General features: G+C 34.8%; 2 protein-coding genes across 2 annotated transcripts in view; both read right to left on the bottom strand.

The window, feature by feature from the left end:
* LOC129264894 (WD repeat-containing protein 81-like) overlaps positions 1-1,917 on the bottom strand; it is a 38,240-nt gene extending 36,323 nt beyond the window's left edge. Inside the window, exon 1 of the mRNA XM_054902854.2 lies at positions 1,835-1,917. The gene's annotated coding sequence lies outside the window, so the exon portion shown is untranslated. The remainder of the gene's footprint in view (positions 1-1,834) is intronic.
* A 958-nt stretch (positions 1,918-2,875) lies between these two features.
* Positions 2,876-18,570, bottom strand: LOC129264893 (breast cancer metastasis-suppressor 1-like protein). Its single transcript, XM_054902852.2, has 9 exons — positions 18,326-18,570; positions 15,555-15,645; positions 14,842-15,049; positions 14,216-14,312; positions 13,439-13,531; positions 12,623-12,687; positions 11,970-12,003; positions 11,339-11,450; positions 2,876-8,222 (listed from the first exon to the last, which is right to left on the bottom strand). Exons 1-9 carry the CDS (start codon positions 18,459-18,461, stop codon positions 8,102-8,104), a joined length of 957 nt encoding a protein of 318 aa, XP_054758827.1. The 5' UTR covers positions 18,462-18,570; the 3' UTR covers positions 2,876-8,101.
* Positions 18,571-22,311: the final 3,741 nt, after the last annotated feature.

Genomic DNA, 22,311 nt, shown 5'->3' on the forward strand with positions numbered 1-22,311 from the left:
TAAATATACCATGTGATAGGTGTGTGCAAGGGAAAGTAATATTTACGTTATGCAAAAAATGTAATGTCTTATTTTCTGTAATATCCAACCTAATAACTGATTTATATGCAGTCAGCAAAAGTTTACAAAGCTACTTGTAGATTTATTGTGGAGATATAAATGCTTAGAAGTGGAGTTTATGCATCTTAATATAAAAGTAAGTAGCTTACATTCATGCAATAACTATTAAAACTGAGCAACAAGTGATCCTAGGAAACCTTCTGAATGTAAAAAATAGATAATCATAATCTTGTCCATTCCAATGGATTTTATCAATTATCGGCATTATGATTAGAGACCGATGCAATTCTTCAATTCAAGTTGCAATGCAACATGTTTTTTCTGGTCAATGTCGAAAATGCAGAAGTTTCCTTTGGCATTAGCTTCAGAACAGCAACAACACGATTAATGATGAAAACCTCATAATATGAGCCCTTTCGTGTTCTTACTGAATGAGGCATACAACTTAAGTTAGTGTGCGGTAACATATGACAGGGCAGGGGCCACAGAACAGACTCTTGAAAGTGGGGGAACTGACATGGAAAAATCACAAATAGATGGTAATTTTCACATTTTTTTACCCCCCCCCCCCAAACTAATAATTCAGTTCTTGAAAGTTGAATAAAAAGTTAATCTAAAAATGTTACTCAACACAAAAAAGTTAGAACAATAAGTTAAGCCTTAGGGCTAGTTGTGCCCTATTTGTGATTGTTTAAGGCCCTAATATTATTTAGCATATTTTTGGTTAACCCAGGGAGCTCCCGCCCGCTGCGCGGGCGGGAGCCCAGGGGCTTACCGTGTATTTGACCATAGTCACCGGACTAGGGTGATTTATGGTCTAAATATTTCTTCAAATGAATTGTGAAAACAGAAATGTGTAGAATTACCACGATTATATGGATGAAGGTCTAACGAGTGTTACAAATTGATGCAGAGGTTCGAGGTTCGAGCCCTGGTCACGTCTTTCGGACGGTGACTTTAAAGGTCGGTCCCAGACGTAAATAATCATATCTGATTGATACACGTCTGACAAAACTCAAATACACACACACACACACATTGCCGTGTCACGTGACAACCAGTATTAAACGAGAATGTGCACAACCCTATGGCGACAAAATTTGCCGCAAAAGTTGAGCAAGTTCTGGACAAAAAGGCTTCAATACCCCAAGAAAAGACCAGGCGAGTAGGCCTACTATTTATACATTTTTTCAATTTAGTAATATCTAGAGTCTAATTTAAGAACATATTTCGTCATGGAGCTCCATGGTAAGATCAAGTAATTTAAGTCCAACATTTAATTCGCGTGCACTCACTTTTTTAACACAGGAATTAATAGCCTTGGGCTTGGCCTTGGTGCTTAGAGTGCCTGGGCCTGGGTTAATTTTTTGTGTGATTTATTCTGAGTAATTGTTGAATTTAAGTTGGCAGTGACTAAGAGTAAGACGTGAAAATATTAATTTTCAGTATGCCATCACATCCTAATAATAGTAAATTTTTAATTAGGGTCTATAGCGTTTGAAGTTTTTGCCTGTAACGTAAATTAGACAAGTCAAGTGCTTTGACTTTGGACAAAGAAGTCAAAGGCACGCACTGAATAATTGACACCCACGGATTTCAACACGTCGGACTGAGCTGAAAAAAAAGTTAAAACAAAACCATTTTTATCCCCAAGTTCACGCCCGATTCACATACAATTTTAGCATTCCTCATACACAACAAGATCAGAATTCACAGTTACCGAATAAAATTACAAACGAAATGGCGAAAATATCTTATAAAGGCTAATACGAACCGAGCCTTAGTTTCAGTCTCGAGAAGTCAAAGTGGGCCGTGTTGATGTTTTGCAGGCGGATATCGCATAAATTTGCATATCAATAACCGGTACCCGATACCTAACTTGAGCACAGAAAAGATTCAATCTCGGTCATTATTTTAACTATTACAAAACAATTCGAAAACATACTTGATAATCAATTCACAAATTTTCTTCTAAAAAGTAAAATATATCGATATATTGCATCGATTGTCGAATCCGCAGTCGGAAAATAAATTTAATGCCGAAAAACTTTTTACTAACTACAATATTTCTTTGATTCCGACTTGGCGGAGATATAAGTGTAAGCCGCGCGGTTTATAATCGGTCGTGCGGGGTGTCTCAGTCGCCACTGTCCCTGTGATTGACCGCTCGAGTGTAGGCAATAAAGGTGCTCCTCGTGGTCTCGGTCCTGTGGCCCTAACTGTAGGTGTAACCAAACCTGTCGCTACCCACTCCTTTCCTGTAGAGGTTCTCCCGATGCTTCAGCGCTCGGTTGCAGAGCCTTGTCCCCAGCTCTCCTAGAGGGTTCCAAATCGGGTGTATTCTCCGTGGATAGGCGTCCTCATCTCTGTTGTCCAGTACTTCTGGGGGGAGGTCTGTCTTTCGTGAAGTCAACGGTTATGGCGCGACCATTAACAGAGCACCACATGTGGTGGAGCTCATTTTTTGACATTTTGTTTCGAATCGGGCAGGAGATATCATAACTGGATGTTTTCAATTTTTTTCTTTCCTAAGAATAGAGTAAGCTTATAGTTATAAAAATTTAAAATTCACTCTAATGAAATCAGATGTCATACCAAATTGTCACTTCACATTTAAATATATTTAATTGCTTGTAAGATCTATGAAAAAGTTCAAATAAAAAATAACTAGACAATCGATATTAAAATGTAATGTCGGCCAAAATGATCTAAATTCTATAAAACTGTGGCTTTTGAAAAGAAGATGGACACAACACCACTCACCCACTATCATTTCATTTAGTGACACAACAAACTAAATATAAGCACAAAGAAATGAATATTTTCAATATATTTGGAAAATATTATCCTGAATAAAATTCACATATTCGAATTCACTCAAAGAATTTCAAATACATTTTATGATTCTGCCATTGTTTATTATGGAGTTGGATGGCTTTTTAAAAACACAATCACAGTAATTGGATGGTAAAGATTATTATATGATAATGGCCCATATTCTGATCTCATTCACCCTGAACCGGTCCTAACCTGTTACTTTGAGTACAGGAAGCCATACAGACCTGTAAGTAGCATTTATCTCCCCTTCATCTTCTGGATTGTGGTAAGTCACTGTCATATCAAATTGATAAATGCAATTTTATTGGAAAGCAACCAAATTTAGAGGAATTAATCATTCCTTAGTAGAAAAAAATATAGTCATGAAGACTAAGTACAAATTCTACAGAGCATTTTAATATCATGTCAAGAACATTTATCAAATCAACTGACAGTCAGTGAAAAGTATTTTTATGATTATCGATAAGTCAATAAACGATGGGATTCAAAAGGAATACCTCTCTCCCACACCAAAAGAAATAAATTAATAAACTGATGAATACCAGTAAGAATGAGCAAGGGAGATTTCTAACCACTCTTACCAATTAAATAATAATTTATATTACATTAATTTGCCATACCATTTGGAAGTACTTCTGTGGAATCCATGCTATACAATATTTTTTTCATTCAACTACAAACTTTGATATATCTTAAATTGTATGAATAGGCCGTATTCTTTGACGCTTTTCAATAAATGCAGTATAAAGTTACTAGCTTTGAATGAACATAATCATTACCATGATATTCACCCCCCAAAATCAGATAACAAGATAATGTGTTTATATACTTAAATATATACAGACAATGCTAATTTATTTACAGGTGAACAATTCAGCTTTAAAATGAAAGGGACACTTTCATGATATCTGGCCTAGTACAGGAAGAACAGATAACTGAAAAACTCATACAGTGTGTTATATAGTAGTAATTTTTATTTTAAGAGCCAACATAGAGTTTGGCCTTTCTGTGTGACTTCCTTCTTCCTTTCTTATATAGAGGGTTGAAAAACTGAAGGCTATGGCCCGTATTCTGAACTCAGGTTTAAATTAAACCCTGGTTTAAAGTTGTGGTTTAAGCATGGAGAGCCAATTGGAGCACAAATCCCTAACAGTACACATTCAATCTATTAACTCATATGACACCCAAATTGTTCAAAATTGTCTGGGAATGACATCTGAAGTATTGTTCTTCATTATGAAAGGAAACGAAACAAAATAGTAAACATAAGAATTATACAATATAAACATAATTTTTTAGCTTTTGGCTTTCCATGATTTTAGCAGAGTTAGACCGTGGTCTAAGTCAAACCTCACTTCAGAATACGGGCCATAAACTCAAATCAGTGATTTTGAGAGTTGTTTAGATATTTTGCCAAAAAGATATGGTGAAGTTATAATCTGCTTTATAATAAATAGGAATTGAGTTAAGGTCTTGTGGCTCTCAAAATATGTAAATATCTCTGATTATTGTGGTACAGAAAGCCCAAAATAGCTAAAAAGTTAGTTATATTCCTCTGTATGTCCACCCTCAATATCAAATAAAAAGTATTATGAAATGGAAGAAGAAATGTAATTATGTAATGCTCAGTGTCACAAATACGTTTGTTTCAATGCTGGTTTATAAGTAGGCTAGAAATTGCATTTAGTGTGCTCCCTTTCTTCTTAACACCAAATTGCCCATTAGATTTTAAGAAATGGTGTAAGAATATATTTACTACCATCCATAATTGCTAACACTAAGAAAACAGGATGCATCAGAAATATATTTTCAGGTCAAGAGTCAAAGTTTCCAAACAGCGGAATGATACATTGCTGAGTTATATCCTTAACTTTCAAGAGCAAACGGAACTCCTCAGCATTGTTTGATATATTTGAATGATTTCTTTTCTCACAATCTTTTGTTCATGGAAGCATGCAGTGCGTCAATTTACTTATTCACTTTTATTTCCTTTGTTCAATAGCATACTGCATAAAGAAATCATGTACAAATAACAAAATTCCCAAGTAGTTAGGAGGATATTTCAATAGTAATTTGAAAATACAATAAATTTCCTTCTAAAAAATACCTGTTTTACAATCATGAAAAAGTATACTTCTTTCAACAATTGCAATGATTTAGAAACTGACAGCCTGATGTTATTGAGACACCCTGCTTTCTCTGTCAGGCATATAAATACATGATATACTATACATCTTTACAAATATATTTTACACAGCATAAACTATACAATGTACATGTACCTCTTTGAAAAAAAGAATGATATTGCTATAATGGTATCAGTCTTACATACACAGACAGACAAACAAATAATTATAACTATCATTCAGCAAAATGCGGAATGATGTAATCTGTCAATCATCGCCTGCAAAATTATCTTTCATCTAATAAGAAAGTCAAAAATGTATTTGTCTCCTGGTCAGTGGTGTATCAGAAGGGGGGGGGGCAACGGGTATGTGCCTAGGTTGCCAATTTCAGGAGTTACAAGGGGGCAACTACAATTTGCTCTGGTGAAAAAAAAAAAAAAAACAAACAAAGGCACTGGCATCAAAACCTGGAAAGGGGCACGATTTCAGTGCTTGACCTTTTTGACATGTTGGAAGTGGCACAATTCTGGTACTTTTCTATACATGTATAGTGAGGTTGAGAAACATGAGCTGTGTTGATGAAGTTGCATACAAGGGAACACATATTAACAAGGCAACAGCCTGAAATCATCCTCACAAATTGCCAGCTTGTTTTGCATGAATTTGAAGTCATGTTTCAAGGTACTTGTTTTCCATTTACTCCTATGTTTTTTTTCCTTAATATAGTCTGACCTGACTTATGAAGAAAACCAATAACCTGCCCTCAAGGCTATTTCATAGAACTGTTTGTAGTTATGATAATGTGAGCCTAATTTTTTTCCTGATTTATTACTCAACTATGACAGTATTTCAAATAATTTCATTAAATTTAGGCATAAGATATATTTTGTCACAAAATGTGTTCTAACAGCAAAATTGCTAATCAAATCTGCATATTTCAATCTAAGCTAATGTGATGAATAAAAATTGCGTGCTGTTTTTCAGTTAGTTGAAATGCTGTGCTTAACTTTACAAACAACTTTATGAAACTTACACTTACCTCAACTCAAGAATGGTGAGCTCTAGGGTTTAATAGATTTGGGAATGTGATGGGCAAATACATGTAATGAAAAATGATCAAAATGAGGTCAATTCACAAATTGATATTTAAAGGACAAGTCCACCCCAACAAAAACTTGATTTGAATAAAAAGAGAAAAATTCAACAAGCATAACACTGAAAAATTCATCAAAATCGGATGTGAAATAAGAAAGTTATGACATTTTAAAGTTTCGCTTCATTTCACAAAACAGTTATATGCACATCTCGGTCAGTATGCAAATGAGGGAACTGATGACATCACTCACTCACTATTTCTTTTGTATTTTATTATATGAAATATGAAATATTTTGATTTTCTCATCATTGTCATGTGAAATGAAGTTTCATTCCTCGCTGAACACGTGGAATTCCATTATTTTAACATTTTGTGGTTCAGGCAAGGAGGTCCTAATCTTCAAATTCGTAAAAAATTGAAATATTGTATAATTCAAACAATAAAAAACAAAAGAAATAGTGAGTGAGTGACATCATCGACTCCCTCATTTAGATGTAACTGGCTCGTTCACATAACTATTTTGTTAAAAATAAGCGAAACTTTGAAATGTCATAACTTTCTTATAATACATCCGATTTTGATGAAATTTTCAGCATTGTGCTTGTCTGATTTTTCTCTATTGATTCAAATCAACATTTTTCTGAGGTGGACTTGACCTTTAAATCACAAACTGTTATACTAGCACCCTAATCGACTTATTAATTGGTGAAAACAAGCATTGAATTAATGCATCCATGCAGTTTTAAGTGAATGGGATCAAATCCAAGTTAATTGCATTTTTGGGGAGGAGGGCATTCCAACCTTAACATTACCTTCATTGGTATGGTAAAAAAGAATTAAGGTATAAAGAATGATGAAATAATGACACAAAAATATTGTCCATTATTCCAAATTCAAACAAATCCTAACATTTTCTATAGTATAAATATAAATAGCCGATTGTGTTGAACAAATTGCAAAATTCAAATACATTAACGGTACTGATTGGCCACTACTATTTGGGGAATAATGGCAAAAATTTGTCAGACAGGCCTAGTAGTTGACAATGACTTGAATAATTCATCCACTTTGAGATACAAAAAGTACAACGTGATGATCATTTGAAAATTCATCACCTTCTTATTCTTTATCTAAGTTATTTACACCAAGGCCAAAATACCCCATCCATTTTACTGCTCTCTATCCTTCAAAACTGGAATCAGCTCCAAACCTCTGACTGAGTTTTAAGAGGATTGTCAAGGAAGAATAACAAGCTTTAATCACCCCTTAAATATTGCTACAAAAATATTTCAGACCTTAAATAATCCATATTATTGACTGAAAAAAAGGCAGTTTCAGAGTTAAATTCTGACTTCAATATGAATAGTGTCTGTGTCCTTCTGCCACGTATATTATGGTAAATCAAAAATCATTTCATATAAACATGAAAACACATTCTAGAATAGTATTTATGTTTGGGACAAACACCATCATTTTCAGTTAGAATCAGCAAGCTGAGTAATTAGAGACATATTGGGCATCAAAGATGCAATAATTCATGGTTAAAACAAGAAGTACACAAAGCTACTGGCATTTGCATAAGACATGATACACATAAACATCAATGACACACCAGACAGATATATATCTCTTCATCACATTCTCGTAATCTTGCATGGTTAGCGACATAGGGGCATTAGGTCACATGCACACATATTTTTACAAAGACAGAATGCCCTTGTGCCTCTAAAAGTGAAAATGTTGAGATATTCCTGAAAATCATGATGAACACTGCTCCACGTCCAACAAGTATTACAGATGAGGTAAGTAATGATGACCCCTTTATTTCGGTGCCAGTCCCACGGCTAAGGTCACTACAAATTATCATCAGCTAAGAGCAAGATGGACCTTACTCCCATTCTCTTTCAAATGCATCATGTCCTTCAAAAGAGGATAGTTCAAATTGTTCATAGAAAAGGCTGCCAAAGCGGTTATATGTTGACTACCGCACATGTTGAATGGTGTACTTTCCCTTTTCTAGGTTGTGAAGTAGCAGCTTTGATTTGGTTCCATCATGTCTCCTCACCCACACCTCCCGAGCATCGATGGCAGTTATTCTGGCCCTGCATGGGGATATGAAAATACAGAGAAATAATTATCAAATCTGCTTTAAACCCATCTGTGTTTGTAATGGTCACATTTTTTCTGTTTTCTGTGAATGCAGTTCCCCACTTAACACATATAAAGAAGCTACCCATACATATACCTTTCTACTGTTTCCCTTGAGTTGTATGTATACACAGATCTCAGAGAAGATTAAAAAAGAAATGTGTGAATATCATGACTGTTGACCTTTTCCAACACCCGATTTCACAGAAGAATATATTGTTGACATACTGTATCATATTCATTTTCTAATTCTTCATTAATGAAAAGTCAATGCTTTGATAGTCAATAAGAAAAACTTAAGACAAAAATCATAATAAATTCAAATGTATATGGTACAATTTATCAAAATGTTAAGCCTAAGACTGGGGGGGGGGGCTAATTCAGCCCCCCTCAACATTTTTGGCCATAAATCTGCCTTTGACCATGTCGCTTGCTGACTTTTCACTTTCAAGTCTCGCGCAACTTTTGAGACCAAAATTGCGACCCCCAGGTACGCGGTTCCGAAATTACACAACATTTTGTAAGTGCATGCAGACCCAAAATTGCTCAAAAACATGAATTTGTGTACAAATCCAATGTAAATAGTGTTTTAGCCAAAATTCATAAATTTATCATTATTTTTCCTTTTACTAATTAAAATCAATTAATTCCATCTTGTTTATGGTCAAAATAAATTTCCCGACAATTTCCATTGAAAGACGATAAAAAAACAAAGAGTAAAAAACAAGGAATTACATACAAAATTTAGAAAACAATAAAATACATAAGAAAATAAATGCAATAGTGAATTTATTCTAAATTAAATTTGATCAGATCTTTATAAAGAATCTGTGTACCTAAAATTAGCATTCTAGAGGCATTATTTAGTTAATTAGAGCAAACTTTTGATTTTATGCATAAATTAGCATAACTTATCAGCAATGATATTTTTCGCAGAATTTGATCTTATAGTTTTGTACATTATGCCATGGGTAACGTGCCTGACAATTTTCGTCAGGATTGCCCGATCGACGGCTGAGATCATAAGGGAGGGCTGAATCAAGTCCCCCCGTGTCTTCTTAGGCGTCGAAATAGCCCAGTCTATTCAGGGTTAAAACAAATAATAATTTTTGAAAATGTATTCCTATTAAGTTTTTTTTTAAATCTTGTTTTGAGTTTTTGAGTTAAGGAGCCGATCTATTTCTGAGATCTTCCTGAAATGATTTATCTCTGTTTTCAAATTCATATGAAAATTGTAATCCTCTTAAATTAACATGGCTTGAGCAGTTGATGAAATCAACATACCCAAATATTTTTGTATTGTTTGCTTTCTTATATCAATGCAAACGGCAACATGTTTTTGGATCATTTTCATTTTTCAACTTTTATTTTCAAAGATCAAATTTAAATTTCCCTTTAAACACAGTTTTAAGAGTAAATCCTGATGTCAGTCCCGCTTAATGTGATGTGCATGTACATAAACCTGAAGTGTTTTAGCAATACATTAAAAAAGCATATTTTGGGCTGCATCAATTGCCTGTGCAGTATCCCTAAACAAGTGGAATGCCTCTGGCCGTCTCACCTGCATCACGCGATTCAATAGAGCAGCAGTGCTGATTTTGAAAACTACTATAACTCGCACAAGACGTTCAGTGATACTTGGTTACTCTTATTTCCACGTTTTATGAACTAGACCAATACACTTATAGAGATATGATGGCAATTCAACAAATACCCCCAACGTGGCCAAAGTTCTTTGACCTTACATGACCTTTGACCTTGATCATGTGACCTGAAACTCGCACAGGATGTTCAGTGATACTTGATTACTATTATGTCCAAGTTTTATGAACTAGACCAACACACTTTCAAATTTATGGCTGTAATTCAACAAATACCCCAATTTGGCCAAAGTTCATTGACCTAAATGACCTTTGACCTTGATCATGTGACCTGAAACTTGCACAGGATGTTCAGTAATACTTGATTACTATTATGTCCAAGTTTCATGAATCAGATCCATAAACTTTCAAAGTTATGATGGTAATTCAACAGATACCCCCAATTCGGCCAAAGTTCATTGAGTTATGATGACATTTCAAAAACTTAACCTTAGGTTAAGATTTTGATGTTGATTCCCCCAACATGGTCTAAGTTCATTGACCCTAAATGACCTTTGACCTTGGTCATGTGACATGAAACTCAGGCAGGATGTTCAGTAATACTTGATTAACCTTATGGCCAAGTTTCATGAACTAGGTCCATATACTTTCTAAGTTATGCTGTCATTTCAAAAACTTAACCTCAGGTTAAGATTTGGTGTTGACGCCGCTGTCGCCGTCGCCGCCGCCGCCGCCGCCGTCGGAAAAGCGGCGCCTATAGTCTCACTCTGCTATGCAGGTGAGACAAAAAACGAAATCCGATGAATAACTCATAGGCTCCTCTACAAAGCTTGCCGTTGAATATGAGACCTTATTCAACAGTCTAGTGTGCATGTGCGAATGTGGAAATATACAACACATACAATGAAAGCAATGCGATGCGCAGCATAGAGCACAATGACACTCAATGACATCATCATGAAATACATGTGAGCCACATGTCAACGACCAAGTTGATCTTATGAAGTTTTTTTTAGGGGGGTGGGGTGTGGATTGGATGGCTTTACTTGAAGGAATACCAGAGATATTCCACTTGTTAGGATCAATATTCCACTCATCTGCAATTTGTGGAATATTGGCCCAAACTCTTGGGAGTATTTCTGGTATTCCATTCTGAGCCATCCAATATAATATAAGTACTCTTATTGTAGCTTTTTCATACTTTTGATAGTATTTAGTTGGTTATACTTTGTTAATTCAAAAGTACTTATTTATTTCATGTAATTTTTTCTACTATGTACACTTTGTCAGTCTCCAGACTGTCTTACAATGTCTTTAATGCAATAAACCAAATTGAATCAAATTGAAGTAAAAATTTAGAAAAATGGGGGTCAGATTTCCAATAAGGACAGTTATTTCAGCTGCTTAAGGCACATGAAATTTGACATCCATTTCTAAATGAAATTCAATACTTAAATGAATGGACTTACGAGACTGGAGAGTCTTCCCTATTCTCAATAAGAATCTGGTCCTTTTTATGAAACATTCTGCCATCATAGCGAAGCTTTCCATCTTCATACTTGGCACTGTGTGATGTACGACCTGGAGGTAAGTCACATGTGAAGATGAGAACAGACATTAAAGCTATGTACAAGAGAACATGCTAAAAAATATGAGAGTGCAAAATGAAAAGGCTTCCAGTATAATAAAGTTTAACCCTAGAAGTTTAATTAATGCATAATTTAGGAAGTATTAATTACTTTGATGAATTATTTCATAAAAATCTAAAATTCGGTAAAAGACATCACAGGTGAGATGTAGGCCAATCTTTGGCACCATCGCACAGATGTTAGTTGAGATCTTAGGGGAAGCTGAATCAGCCCCTTCCAACACCTTTTAGGCATCAAAATAGGCTAATCTTTTTAGGTTTAAATGAAAGGCTAGTCAGGTGCCTTAGAAGAACACCCAGCAACGACACCTCATAACCAGTTCATACATGTCTGTAAAAACCCAATGACAAACACATACAATCACAACAAAACTATATCAATATCAATGTAGAAGATGGTCAGATAGCAAAAAATGTAACATATATTTTGAGTTACTATTAAATAATCTCACCATCTGATTTCCTTCTAGCACTTGCACCTCTTGCCTGCAAATGAAAAATTATTGAATAACACATCAATATAAATTCAGATACATAACGTCACATATAAAAACCATTACATTCCTCATACTGTCTTACAGTCTGTTTAATCATGAGATTAATAGTAGATTTGCCCATCAAACATGAGGTGAAGATCTGAATTTTACTTTCAAGTGAACAGCTTTGATCTAGATATAGTCACATTAACAGTAACCTTATCTGGAGTGTGAGCAAGAGTGTTGCACTGTTTACTATCATAGGGGAAACTTTGTTGCACTGTTTACTATCTTAGGAGAAAGTTTGCTGCACTGTTTACTTTATTACACATAATCGTGAAAAGGCACCATTACCCATGCACAAACAGATGTTACAATTGCATAACATGAAATGTCCTGTCCATTATGCTAACACGTCCTTTTTCTCAACAGCTGTTTACTTTTTTTTCTTCTAATTAATCATGTATGAATCTGAATGTTTTTTAAGCCAGATAAACTCAGCAAGAACTGTTTGAATACTGTAAATTTTGGAATGTGATGCTTTGAAACTGAGTGAAATGGCATGTCAGTTACAATGAATTGCCCCAATGTTATAATGAAAAACATGATACTCAAGACAAATGTTTTACCTTCATTATTGCTGTCCAGTCATCTAGGATGTCATCCTCACGCAACATATATATTATATAAGGACGTAAAGTGTGAAGTTAAGGAAAATCACACAATTGATAGTAAATCATCTCAAACATTAAACTTAATCAAATTGAGCTAAAATCAAACTAACATGATGTTCGATAGAAGATGGCAATAATGCAAGCACCTCATATTTGTCATAGGAAGAACTGGATTCTGTAACACAAAGCCTTTAATAATAATTGATAAAAGAAATATTTGATTGAGTGATTGACCACAATGTAGAATAAATCGTGAAAAAAAATCATCATACGATGAGTCAGTGTGCTCTGTGTTACGGATACCTGGTGGCAATTGGCCCATCATTGACAGGTGGATTCACTGGAGAGAAAATATTTGAAGGCTGTCTATGGGTTTGCACAGCCCTGTTTTTAAACTGCAAAATGACAATGACATACTAAAATTTAGAAAACTATAGTCATGTTCTTTATATTTTTCATTAACTGAGTTTTTTAATGAACTAAAAAAATGTCATTAACTTCCTCAAATATGAACCATAACTAAGATACAATTCAAATCAAATAAAAATTATAATAGACATGTACTGTATATATTGTAGGAATGTTTGATGCAATACTAAAAAGTTATCTTTCATCATCACCTTCATCAATTATGTCAGAAAGCATTTTACCTCTTACGAAGGGTTACAGACTTTTGTGGCGCCATGATGACACTCCCACGTTTTTTAATTTTTATTCAAATACTAGTAATTATAAAGATGGGAAAAATTTTAAAGTAAGTGAAAAGGATATCTGACACAGCTACTGGTTTCTTCTTTCTGTCAGAATGTAATGAATCTGGTTTCTTTCCTTTCTGCTTCAAGATCCGAGACTCGTTCCATAATTCTGAATGGTAACATGATTGAAATGATAATTGAAGAACTTGTTAAATTCAGTCAGATAACATTGATATGGCAGAGCTTATCCATGCATGATTATCCCTAAAAGCATTAAGAATATAATCTAAGAATATAACTAAACAATAAATCAAAGTGAAACAATAAATAAGTTGGATCCATTTACAAGATCAAAAATAAATGAGTAAGGATCAAATAAGAATTCAAACTTTTCCATCAAATTAATAACTTCTGACACTTCTACTATTCTGTAAGCTTTATCTTCCTTTTATTTCATATTTATTTTAAACAACACATTTTTTTATATTATTGGAATATACATGTGCACTACATTCAGATCTGATAAATTTTCATTTGAGCTGAAAAACAATTTTTACAATCTATCTGTGAGGAAAAAAATGTCAATTTATTTTCATGTCATGATTTATAATACATCATGACATACATGTACATTCCAGGACTTCTTTATTTTGAGAACTAATATTATGCAAAAGTTCATGATGAGCAAGAATAATTCAAAATTTCTATGTCAAAATCAAGTTGCACAGGAAATTTTTAAAGGAAATTGTTGAGGATTATTTATTCTTTATATCTTTCTATGAATATAAGCTTCACTTTTTTAATGCACTGAATATTGACTTTCAAGCAATTACAAATAAGATTCTAAATGTACCTGTTGTAAGATCAATATTATGCCTGTCTTCCTCTAGTCTTTTGATCTTGTCTTCAAGGTCAGCTTTCATGAGATCACGGAGTAAACTTTTCTCACTCTGTGGATTTAAACACATACCATGAAAGGGATGAATTAAATTGTCAAAAGTATAAACACTAGCTTCTGATGGAATGAGAGGTATATTGTATTTCTTCATTGTGTATAATCAGCAATCCCTTAACTTATTAGTGGAAATGGCAACTTACAAGGCATACTATAACTTAGAGCAACCAGAGGATAGATAGCGTGCGTGGCCCGATACAGCAGCATGTGAGACACAAAGACCATGTCTGCCAGCAGATAATGAATTGTAATTTCTTTTCCTGTCCACACAAGGTAAAACAAAGTTTAAAAAATAAAAATATGCTCACATACAGAACATGTATGTTCAGCTCTGCATCTCTACAAAACTTGTCCTGATTTCTGAAATATTACCAGTACATGATTAGTTCGTGAATGGTACATTAACATCACAGGCCTACCTATAATATTTCTATATTTCTTTCTCTCCAATGAAAATATATTTTTTTATAATATGCGTTCGGGGAATGATGAGGGAATCATTCTTTTATTAAAAAAGAAATTACCTCATGGTTTTCCCTTGAGGCTTTTTCTTCACTCTGTAGTTTATTTCTGATGTTCTCCATGCGTAGCTCTCTCAGGACACTAGCAATACGGAGCTTTCTACTCTTCATCTGGTCCAGCTCATGGAGGGGGGTTAGATACTCGTGAGCAGCTTCCAACTTGACATCGTTCAACTTAAACTCAATTTGTTCCAGTCGTTCTGAGTACAATCTACATTGAAGCATTTATAAGGAATGAGTTATACACAATTAACCATGCATGAATGTCAATCATAGGGGCATTCAGCTTAAACTAAGATACAAAATGTCAAAGGACAAAAACAATGGAATGAAATGGCCCCAGAGATCTTATACAAAACTGATATTTCTAAAAAACACTTTCTAGATTTCATTATTTCCATTCAAGTATACAGAGTAAACTTACTTGCCATTTCTTTATTAGACTTTTTTGTCATAGATTTTGGTAAATAAAGCCTACAAGACATTTACTGTTTATAGAGTACATGAAAGGGCATAAAGGGATAACAAATTGGCATAAGAAAAATCTCTTTTTATTACTTCTCCAAGATCATATATATGGTAACAAAATTGCAATAAAATTATTGCACTTTATGATTATCAGAGATGACATCAATGATTTTACTTCAAAGCTTGATAAGCTCCCTAATTGGTGCAACTTTTATTTTTAAGATAATCAATAATTTTCTAATACTTACTGATCTCTGAGACTTGTGAACTGACTTTCTAGATCATTCATGTCTTCCATACATTCAGTTCTTCTTCTGTCACAGTCAAATTCATCATACTCTGTTCCATGATAAAAAACATTTAAAAAAAAATTCTCTGTTGTTTCTTAAGGTTCAATTTGTTAAGTACAACTTTTCAATTGTCTGAGAAGTACATGTATATGAATATCATCAGAATTTTTGGCATTAGCAAACAGAAAATACATCTTTTTTATGAATGAAGTTCAACAAAAGCATACAGACTGAAATGGCCATGTACATTTACATATCAAAAGCATTTAGACTTTAGTATTTGATGGCATCAAGTGATTTAAGAATAGAGCTATTCAGTACATGGATAATTTTCAGTATTGTTTTCCATCTTACAATTTTTTTTGTTTTCAACATCATAGTATATCATGATATTGGATCGTTTATCAAATACAAAGCAATAGCATACAGAAAATAAAATCTTGTTTTCCTTGTATTTGCCAGTTAGAATTTAACACTACGCTGCATGCTGACTGGCTCAAGTACTCACTTAACCTGGTTTTTGTTTCAAGGTATGATTTGTTCATAACAACCATTAATCTAACTTTCTGTATGAATTATTCATCTCAACTAATACCCTTTACAAGGAGAGGGGACATAAAAAGAGAAAAAGAAGCAAAGCAGATCTAAAATAAGTGAAAAGCAAAGAATTCATGAATTATGGAAATAGAAAATACTAAATTATAGAAAAAATATTTTACCCTCTTTCAAAACATGTAGGAACATCTTAACATAACCATTTCAACAAAATGTAATTGGCAGTGGGTGTTCTTACATACTTAGAAACATGTATATTTCTGTATGAAAATGTGATTGATAATTCAAGTGATGTACGTGTTACATGTCAATTCAATAAAATAATTAAATAAATAAAATATTCAAAAATACAAAATTTTGATCACTTAACCACAGAAAACGTGAAAAGTTTTGTTTGGAGGGGTTGTATGGCATAGGTTTAAATGAAAAGTAACCAAAATTAAAAGTTTTAAAACATACACAAAAATCATAATTCATAAAGTCCTGTAATCACAAACCCCCCTCCCCCTAGACAACTGTGACATTCATAAGTGACATAATTTATAACTTCTTCTTCAGTACATGTATGTATCCTTCATGATTTAATATCAAAACACATGCAGTCATGCAGGGAGGCATCGTAGCTCAGTCGGTTAGAGCGCATGTTTCGGATAAGATCGTAGATCTCAACGTGAGGGGTTCGAGTCCCGCTCATGCCAAAACACGTCTAACAAAAAATGTGATGCTACATGTATAGCGTCTTAATAGCGTTGTGTGTTAGTGTGCCTCACCACTGTATTCAGTGCAGGTGTGAATGCAGTTGGAAAACACTCCGTCCATCGGAAAGGACGCAAATGTTGGTTTCGTGTACAGGAGAGTCACAACCTATGCACGTTAAAACCAATACACTATTCGTCAAAGAGTAGGGTGTTCACCCGGTGTATTGCACTTGCCGGTCCCGGCAAAATTCAGGTCAAGTCAATCTTGACATTCATATGTCATAATAATCAATATAATGATTGTGGGCATTAACGGAAAGACAAGAAGGCTCACACTTATGCACTACCCAACAGATTGATCACATTTTTGCAAACTAGTTTAATTCCTGTTAAATTTGGTTGCTCAACTCAGAACTGAATTTATTTTAAAGTAATTTCATATCTTGAAATAAGGCCACTTTTCTGTGTGTAAAGTTTAACTTGTTTGCATAGTATGCGGCAATATCCTGTACATTGCAGCACAATCAAAATAATATTCCCTTTTCAGCGGTCACATTAATTTTCATTGCCTCCGCATTGACATTGACAGGTCAATTTTGAAGAAAATAGCCTCATTACAATTTACAGCACTTACGACAATTTTCAAAATTTCACATTCTCAATAACAAGTTGGATAAATTCTCATGACTCATAAACAAAGCTTTGCCTTTGGGTTTTGGTTAGTTTTGGCTCATGACTTGTCTACCATAGACCAAAAGCTTCGGTCTCTGTTTTATTGGTTGTTCTGCTGAACTCAGTTGGCTCCACTCACCAATTACAGAGACCGAAGTTCTAACTTGATCTATACTGTATACAGGAACTAAATAGCCACATGTTTATTAAGTTCCAATGAACCAGGGATGTGGGAGTTGCGCGACAGCCAAAGTAAGTCACTGTTTTTTTTCCTTTTAAGTATATTTTTTCCCATTTTGGTGCATTTAAGGCCAAAAGTAAAACATAATTATTTTTGTCCAGTTCTTTTTATGTAGGCCTATTTTTATACAATAACTTCAATAGACAAAAATAGAAGATTTTGCATGGGTAGAAGAATCACACACACAGCACTAGTAATTGTAATTGCCTCCTGACTAATGGTAGGACTAGGAGTCTGAGACATTGCAAACTCATTCATTGATGCCTTTTGATGGCCAAGCCAGCCAAGGCAGAGTAAAATAAAATTAAAAAAGAATGGGAGATTCTTTACACTTTTCAGTGAACAGGCCAGAACAGAATTAGAAGGGCTGAGATTAGTATTAGAGACTATTAACTTACAAAATTTTAATCAACATGTTCATAGATACCATTTTCGTCGTTGTTCGGGACAAATTTCAGCAAAGACTGTCAACATTAAAGAAGATTCTAACCCTAAACCAGTTTCACTAAAAAAACACCTCACAAAAATATCAATTAGCGGGACCGAAGCGATGGTATTCTTACCCGACGAGTCGTCATCACTGCCAGATGATCCACTTTCAGACTCTTCTTCTTCACTTTTATCCGTGTCAATTATGCTCATCTCTTCCTCCATATCTTCAGGTTCACTGTCACAACCCATCTCATTTATTGAAGGCATCTTGGCCACTCTAAAGGACAAAAGTTCATGAGAAATTAACCCTCACGCGGGTGATTTTCACAGGTAGCGCTCGTCTCTTGTCTTTTTCAAAGGATTTGTTTACCGCTGCGATTGCAAGTAGAGGGCGTTTCAACTGACTTTCCCCTTTTCCCCATGCGAGCTCGGGCTTTTCTATCTTATTCCATTGGAGCTATTAACACAGGGTTAACACACTAAATAGCCCCGTGCTTATTCTGTGATTCGATGCTGTTAATGTTACAGCCTACCACACACAAAAATAATAATAATAATAATAAAAATAAAAAAACAAAAAGAGAAGAAACAACTGATGGGGAAAATTTCTTAGGTCGCGAGCGAGCGAATTTTTCAACCGGTCTGAAAATTCTGAATCGCAATGAGAACTACCCTTATCCCAAGGAAAATATTTGAGGGTCGTCTGGTCATTCATGATACCTCAATCCAAAAACGGTCGCCCCAATCAAATGATTTTGCCCCCGCCCCCATAAAACTGAAAATAATGTGCCCTCAATGCCGCCACCAGCTGTAAACTATTTTGGTGTTTTATCTCCGCTGAAGAATGAGCTTCTCCTCTTATTGCCCGCACAAACATTTGGAGGGTTTTTAAGTTTGGTTTTTATTTTCCTTCTGTTTATCCGCTGGCGTAAATCCGGTCCGAGCAGTGGGGGGGGGGGGGGATAGCAATAAAATTTAAATTTTGGGGGTCACCCCCACACGAAGGGCTATGTGTATATAGGGGGTATATAACCACATACATAATACTACCACATCTTTCAATTAAAAGCCTATAACAAATTTTAGATGGCTATATTGTAATGTATTTGTTGTGATATAAAGTAATTAATTACTGGCAATTTGAGCGAGCAACTTTTCAGTAGTTGGAAGACAGAATGGTGTAAAAAAAAAAAAAAAAAACCTCTTCAACATGATTGTTAAAGAGGGGTGTAATTATCACTTATCACATCACGGGTAATGTATACTTATATACTGTAAAATGATGTGTCCATATACACGATTTTTTTCGTCGGCTATAGATTTGTTAAGATACAAAGTAATGGATTACAGTTAAGATCAATATGCGAGCGAGTGAAGCGAGCAAGCAAATTTGCAATAGTTGGAAGACAGAATGATGACCAAACTCAGGCGCGTATCTTATTTCCTAATCACGTGAAAAAGGGTAATCGAAGACCACTCATGTGTTCATAAAAAATATCCATGAATATGTTGTAATACCATGCGCACTTTTTAAAAAGAATAAATGCGACCAGAAAGCATAGAATTTCAATAAGTTTAACTTCTCATCAGAGTGGTATAGGCCTTACTAAAATCATGAGTGCGGGAACTGTAATTTCTTTACCAGGGGCGGATCCAGCTTTCGCTAATGGGGGGGGGGGGTATTTTCATCTATAATTGTTTCCCGATCGGACATTCTAAGAACTTTTTGCAACCGTGAACATCATGGGTATACGTGACTATTTCTAAACAAAATTGATGCGAGCGCGAAACACGAGCTGAAAATTTTTGATATTCTGACCTCAGATTTGGAAAATCTATAAATAGGCCTACTTTTTGGTAATCAACAATAAGATGGGTATCCATCTGGAAAAAATGGACATTATAAGCATTTTTTTGTAACCATGAACAGGATGGGTATCTATTTAAACAATATTATAGTGCGATCGCGAAGCGCGAGCTGAAAATATTGATATTCTTACCTAAACTTTGGACATTCTTTGTATTTTTGGTAATCATGAACAAGATGATCATATAACTTAGCAATTAATGCGACCTCGAAGCGCGAACTGAAAATTTTTGATAATCCGACCGAAAACTTGTCATTCTAAGTACATTTTGTGACCATGAACACGGTGATTATTTATCTAAATTGATGCGAATGCGAAGCGCTAGCTGATTTTTTTTTATATTCTGATATTTAAAATTTGGACATTCGAGTAAGCATTTTTAATTGGTGATCATGAACAGGATGAGTATGTAACAAATATTTTATGCGAGCGCCGCGAAAAGTTGTACCTTTCGACCCAAAGTTGGAAAGTTCTAAGCACTTTATCTAACCATGAAGAGGATCGTCACCTAAACAATATTGATGCGAGCGCGAAGAGCGACATAATTTGTTTTATATATTCTGACCTAAAATTTGCACTTTTGGTAATCATCATGAACAGGACGGGCATCTAACTATTAGCATTGGATGCGAGCAAACATGAGTTCGGCGCCCCCCCCCCCCCCCCCCCATTAGAAACATGAAGTAAGCACCACCGTCAAACATCAAATTGGCGTTCCAAAGGTCGAATATGAATTTGGCGCCCCAAAACAAACATCAAATTGGCACCCCCATGTCGAACTTCAATTCGGCTCCCTTAGGTCGAACATCAAATTCGGCGCTTCTAGGTTAAACATTAATTTGGCGCCCCTATATGTCGAACGTCAATTCGGCGCCCCTATATGAAAGGAAAATATTGCAGAAAGGAGATATTTTGAACAATATTTAAGATTATATTGAAAGACTAATGCAACATTCAAAATTTTGAGCAAAATTCATATATATTTGAAATATTTATTAGATTGTTGTGTTAACTAGTGTAAACTGGGGAGTGTTTCATGAAGGACTTGTCGGACGTTTTATCCGACAGTTACCATAGTAACAGTGCCTCACAGCCAATCAGAATCAAGGAATGTTGTCAGATCTGACAACTTGCCGGACAAAAATCTTGATGAAACACTCCCCGGATGATATTGTAAAGTTGTAAATATTGCTGTCCTACCTTGCCTCTGTGTTCCATTAACGGCATTGATTTGGTCAATGCCAGAAGTAACTCATCGAACACTGTAACTTGAAGTATAGGATATGCCTATATTTTCTGTACAAAATTCACCCATTTTTTCATGCCAGTTATAACCATATTTAAAAGTGATTGGTATCATACAATTCATAAATTTAAGCATACTCCATGATGCAGCAGATAGGCAATAAGCATGATACTCTAAACGAAGGGAGTTGTCATTGCCAAATTCTTGTAAGATTAGATTGACTGCGCGAGAAATTTTGCATTTTTAGAATGCAAAATTTGGCAAATTAAACACTCTGACCGCATTTGATATGAAATTTTGTTTCTGTCTTGAAAAGAAGGGATAGTATAAGTTGTACATACTATCCCCCTCCCTTCTCCGAAAAGTGAGGGGGGGGGGGACATATCCCTCATCCCCCAACGGGATTTACGCCCGTGTGTTTATTCTTTCGTTTTTGCTTTTGCTTTTCTATGATGAAAACTCAATACTTTTTGGAGCAAGTTTTGCTTGTCAAATTTACCCGAGCACCCCCTAAAAATTGTTCCCAGGGCCCTGAACAACAACACTAAATAAACAAGAAAATACATGCCTTCACTCCACCTATCACCTATTACACTGTGTAGGGCCGTAATTGCCACTGAAAATGATTGATAAAGCCCCTCCGCCTAACGTTCATTTCATTCATATTCTTATCAGTATTTCTTTTCATAATAGGGGCGAATGTTACATTGTCCAAGTGACTTTTTAATCTCTTTTTTTCAAAAGGTTATATATCACATTTGTTCTAAATAAATAACGTGAGGGCAAAGTGCGAACTGAAAAGTTTTTAAACATACTGCATGAAAGTTGTTTATTTTAAAACTATGAACAGGATTATTTCCTACCTAAATGAATAATGCAAGCGCAAAGCGCGATCGGACTTTTACATATATTCAGACTTGAATACGGGACATTAATTCTCAGCCATTTAAGTTGTTTTCATGAACATGATGTATAATGTAAATAAACCATAATGCGATCACGA

The sequence above is a fragment of the Lytechinus pictus genome, chromosome 7 (assembly GCF_037042905.1).
Source record: "Lytechinus pictus isolate F3 Inbred chromosome 7, Lp3.0, whole genome shotgun sequence".
Lineage (NCBI taxonomy): Eukaryota > Metazoa > Echinodermata > Echinoidea > Temnopleuroida > Toxopneustidae > Lytechinus > Lytechinus pictus.

Excerpts from the sequence above, each read along its gene's own strand:
- LOC129264893 (XM_054902852.2), bottom strand. The coding sequence starts at position 18,461 with ATGCCTTCAATAAATGAGATGGGTTGTGACAGTGAACCTGAAGATATG. Across the intron at positions 14,313-14,841 it reads CCTCAAGGGAAAACCATGAG|AGTGAGAAAAGTTTACTCCG; the intron begins GTAATTTCTTTT and ends TTAAATCCACAG. Across the intron at positions 12,688-13,438 it reads GAAACCAGTAGCTGTGTCAG|GTCCTTATATAATATATATG; the intron begins ATATCCTTTTCA and ends TTCACACTTTAC.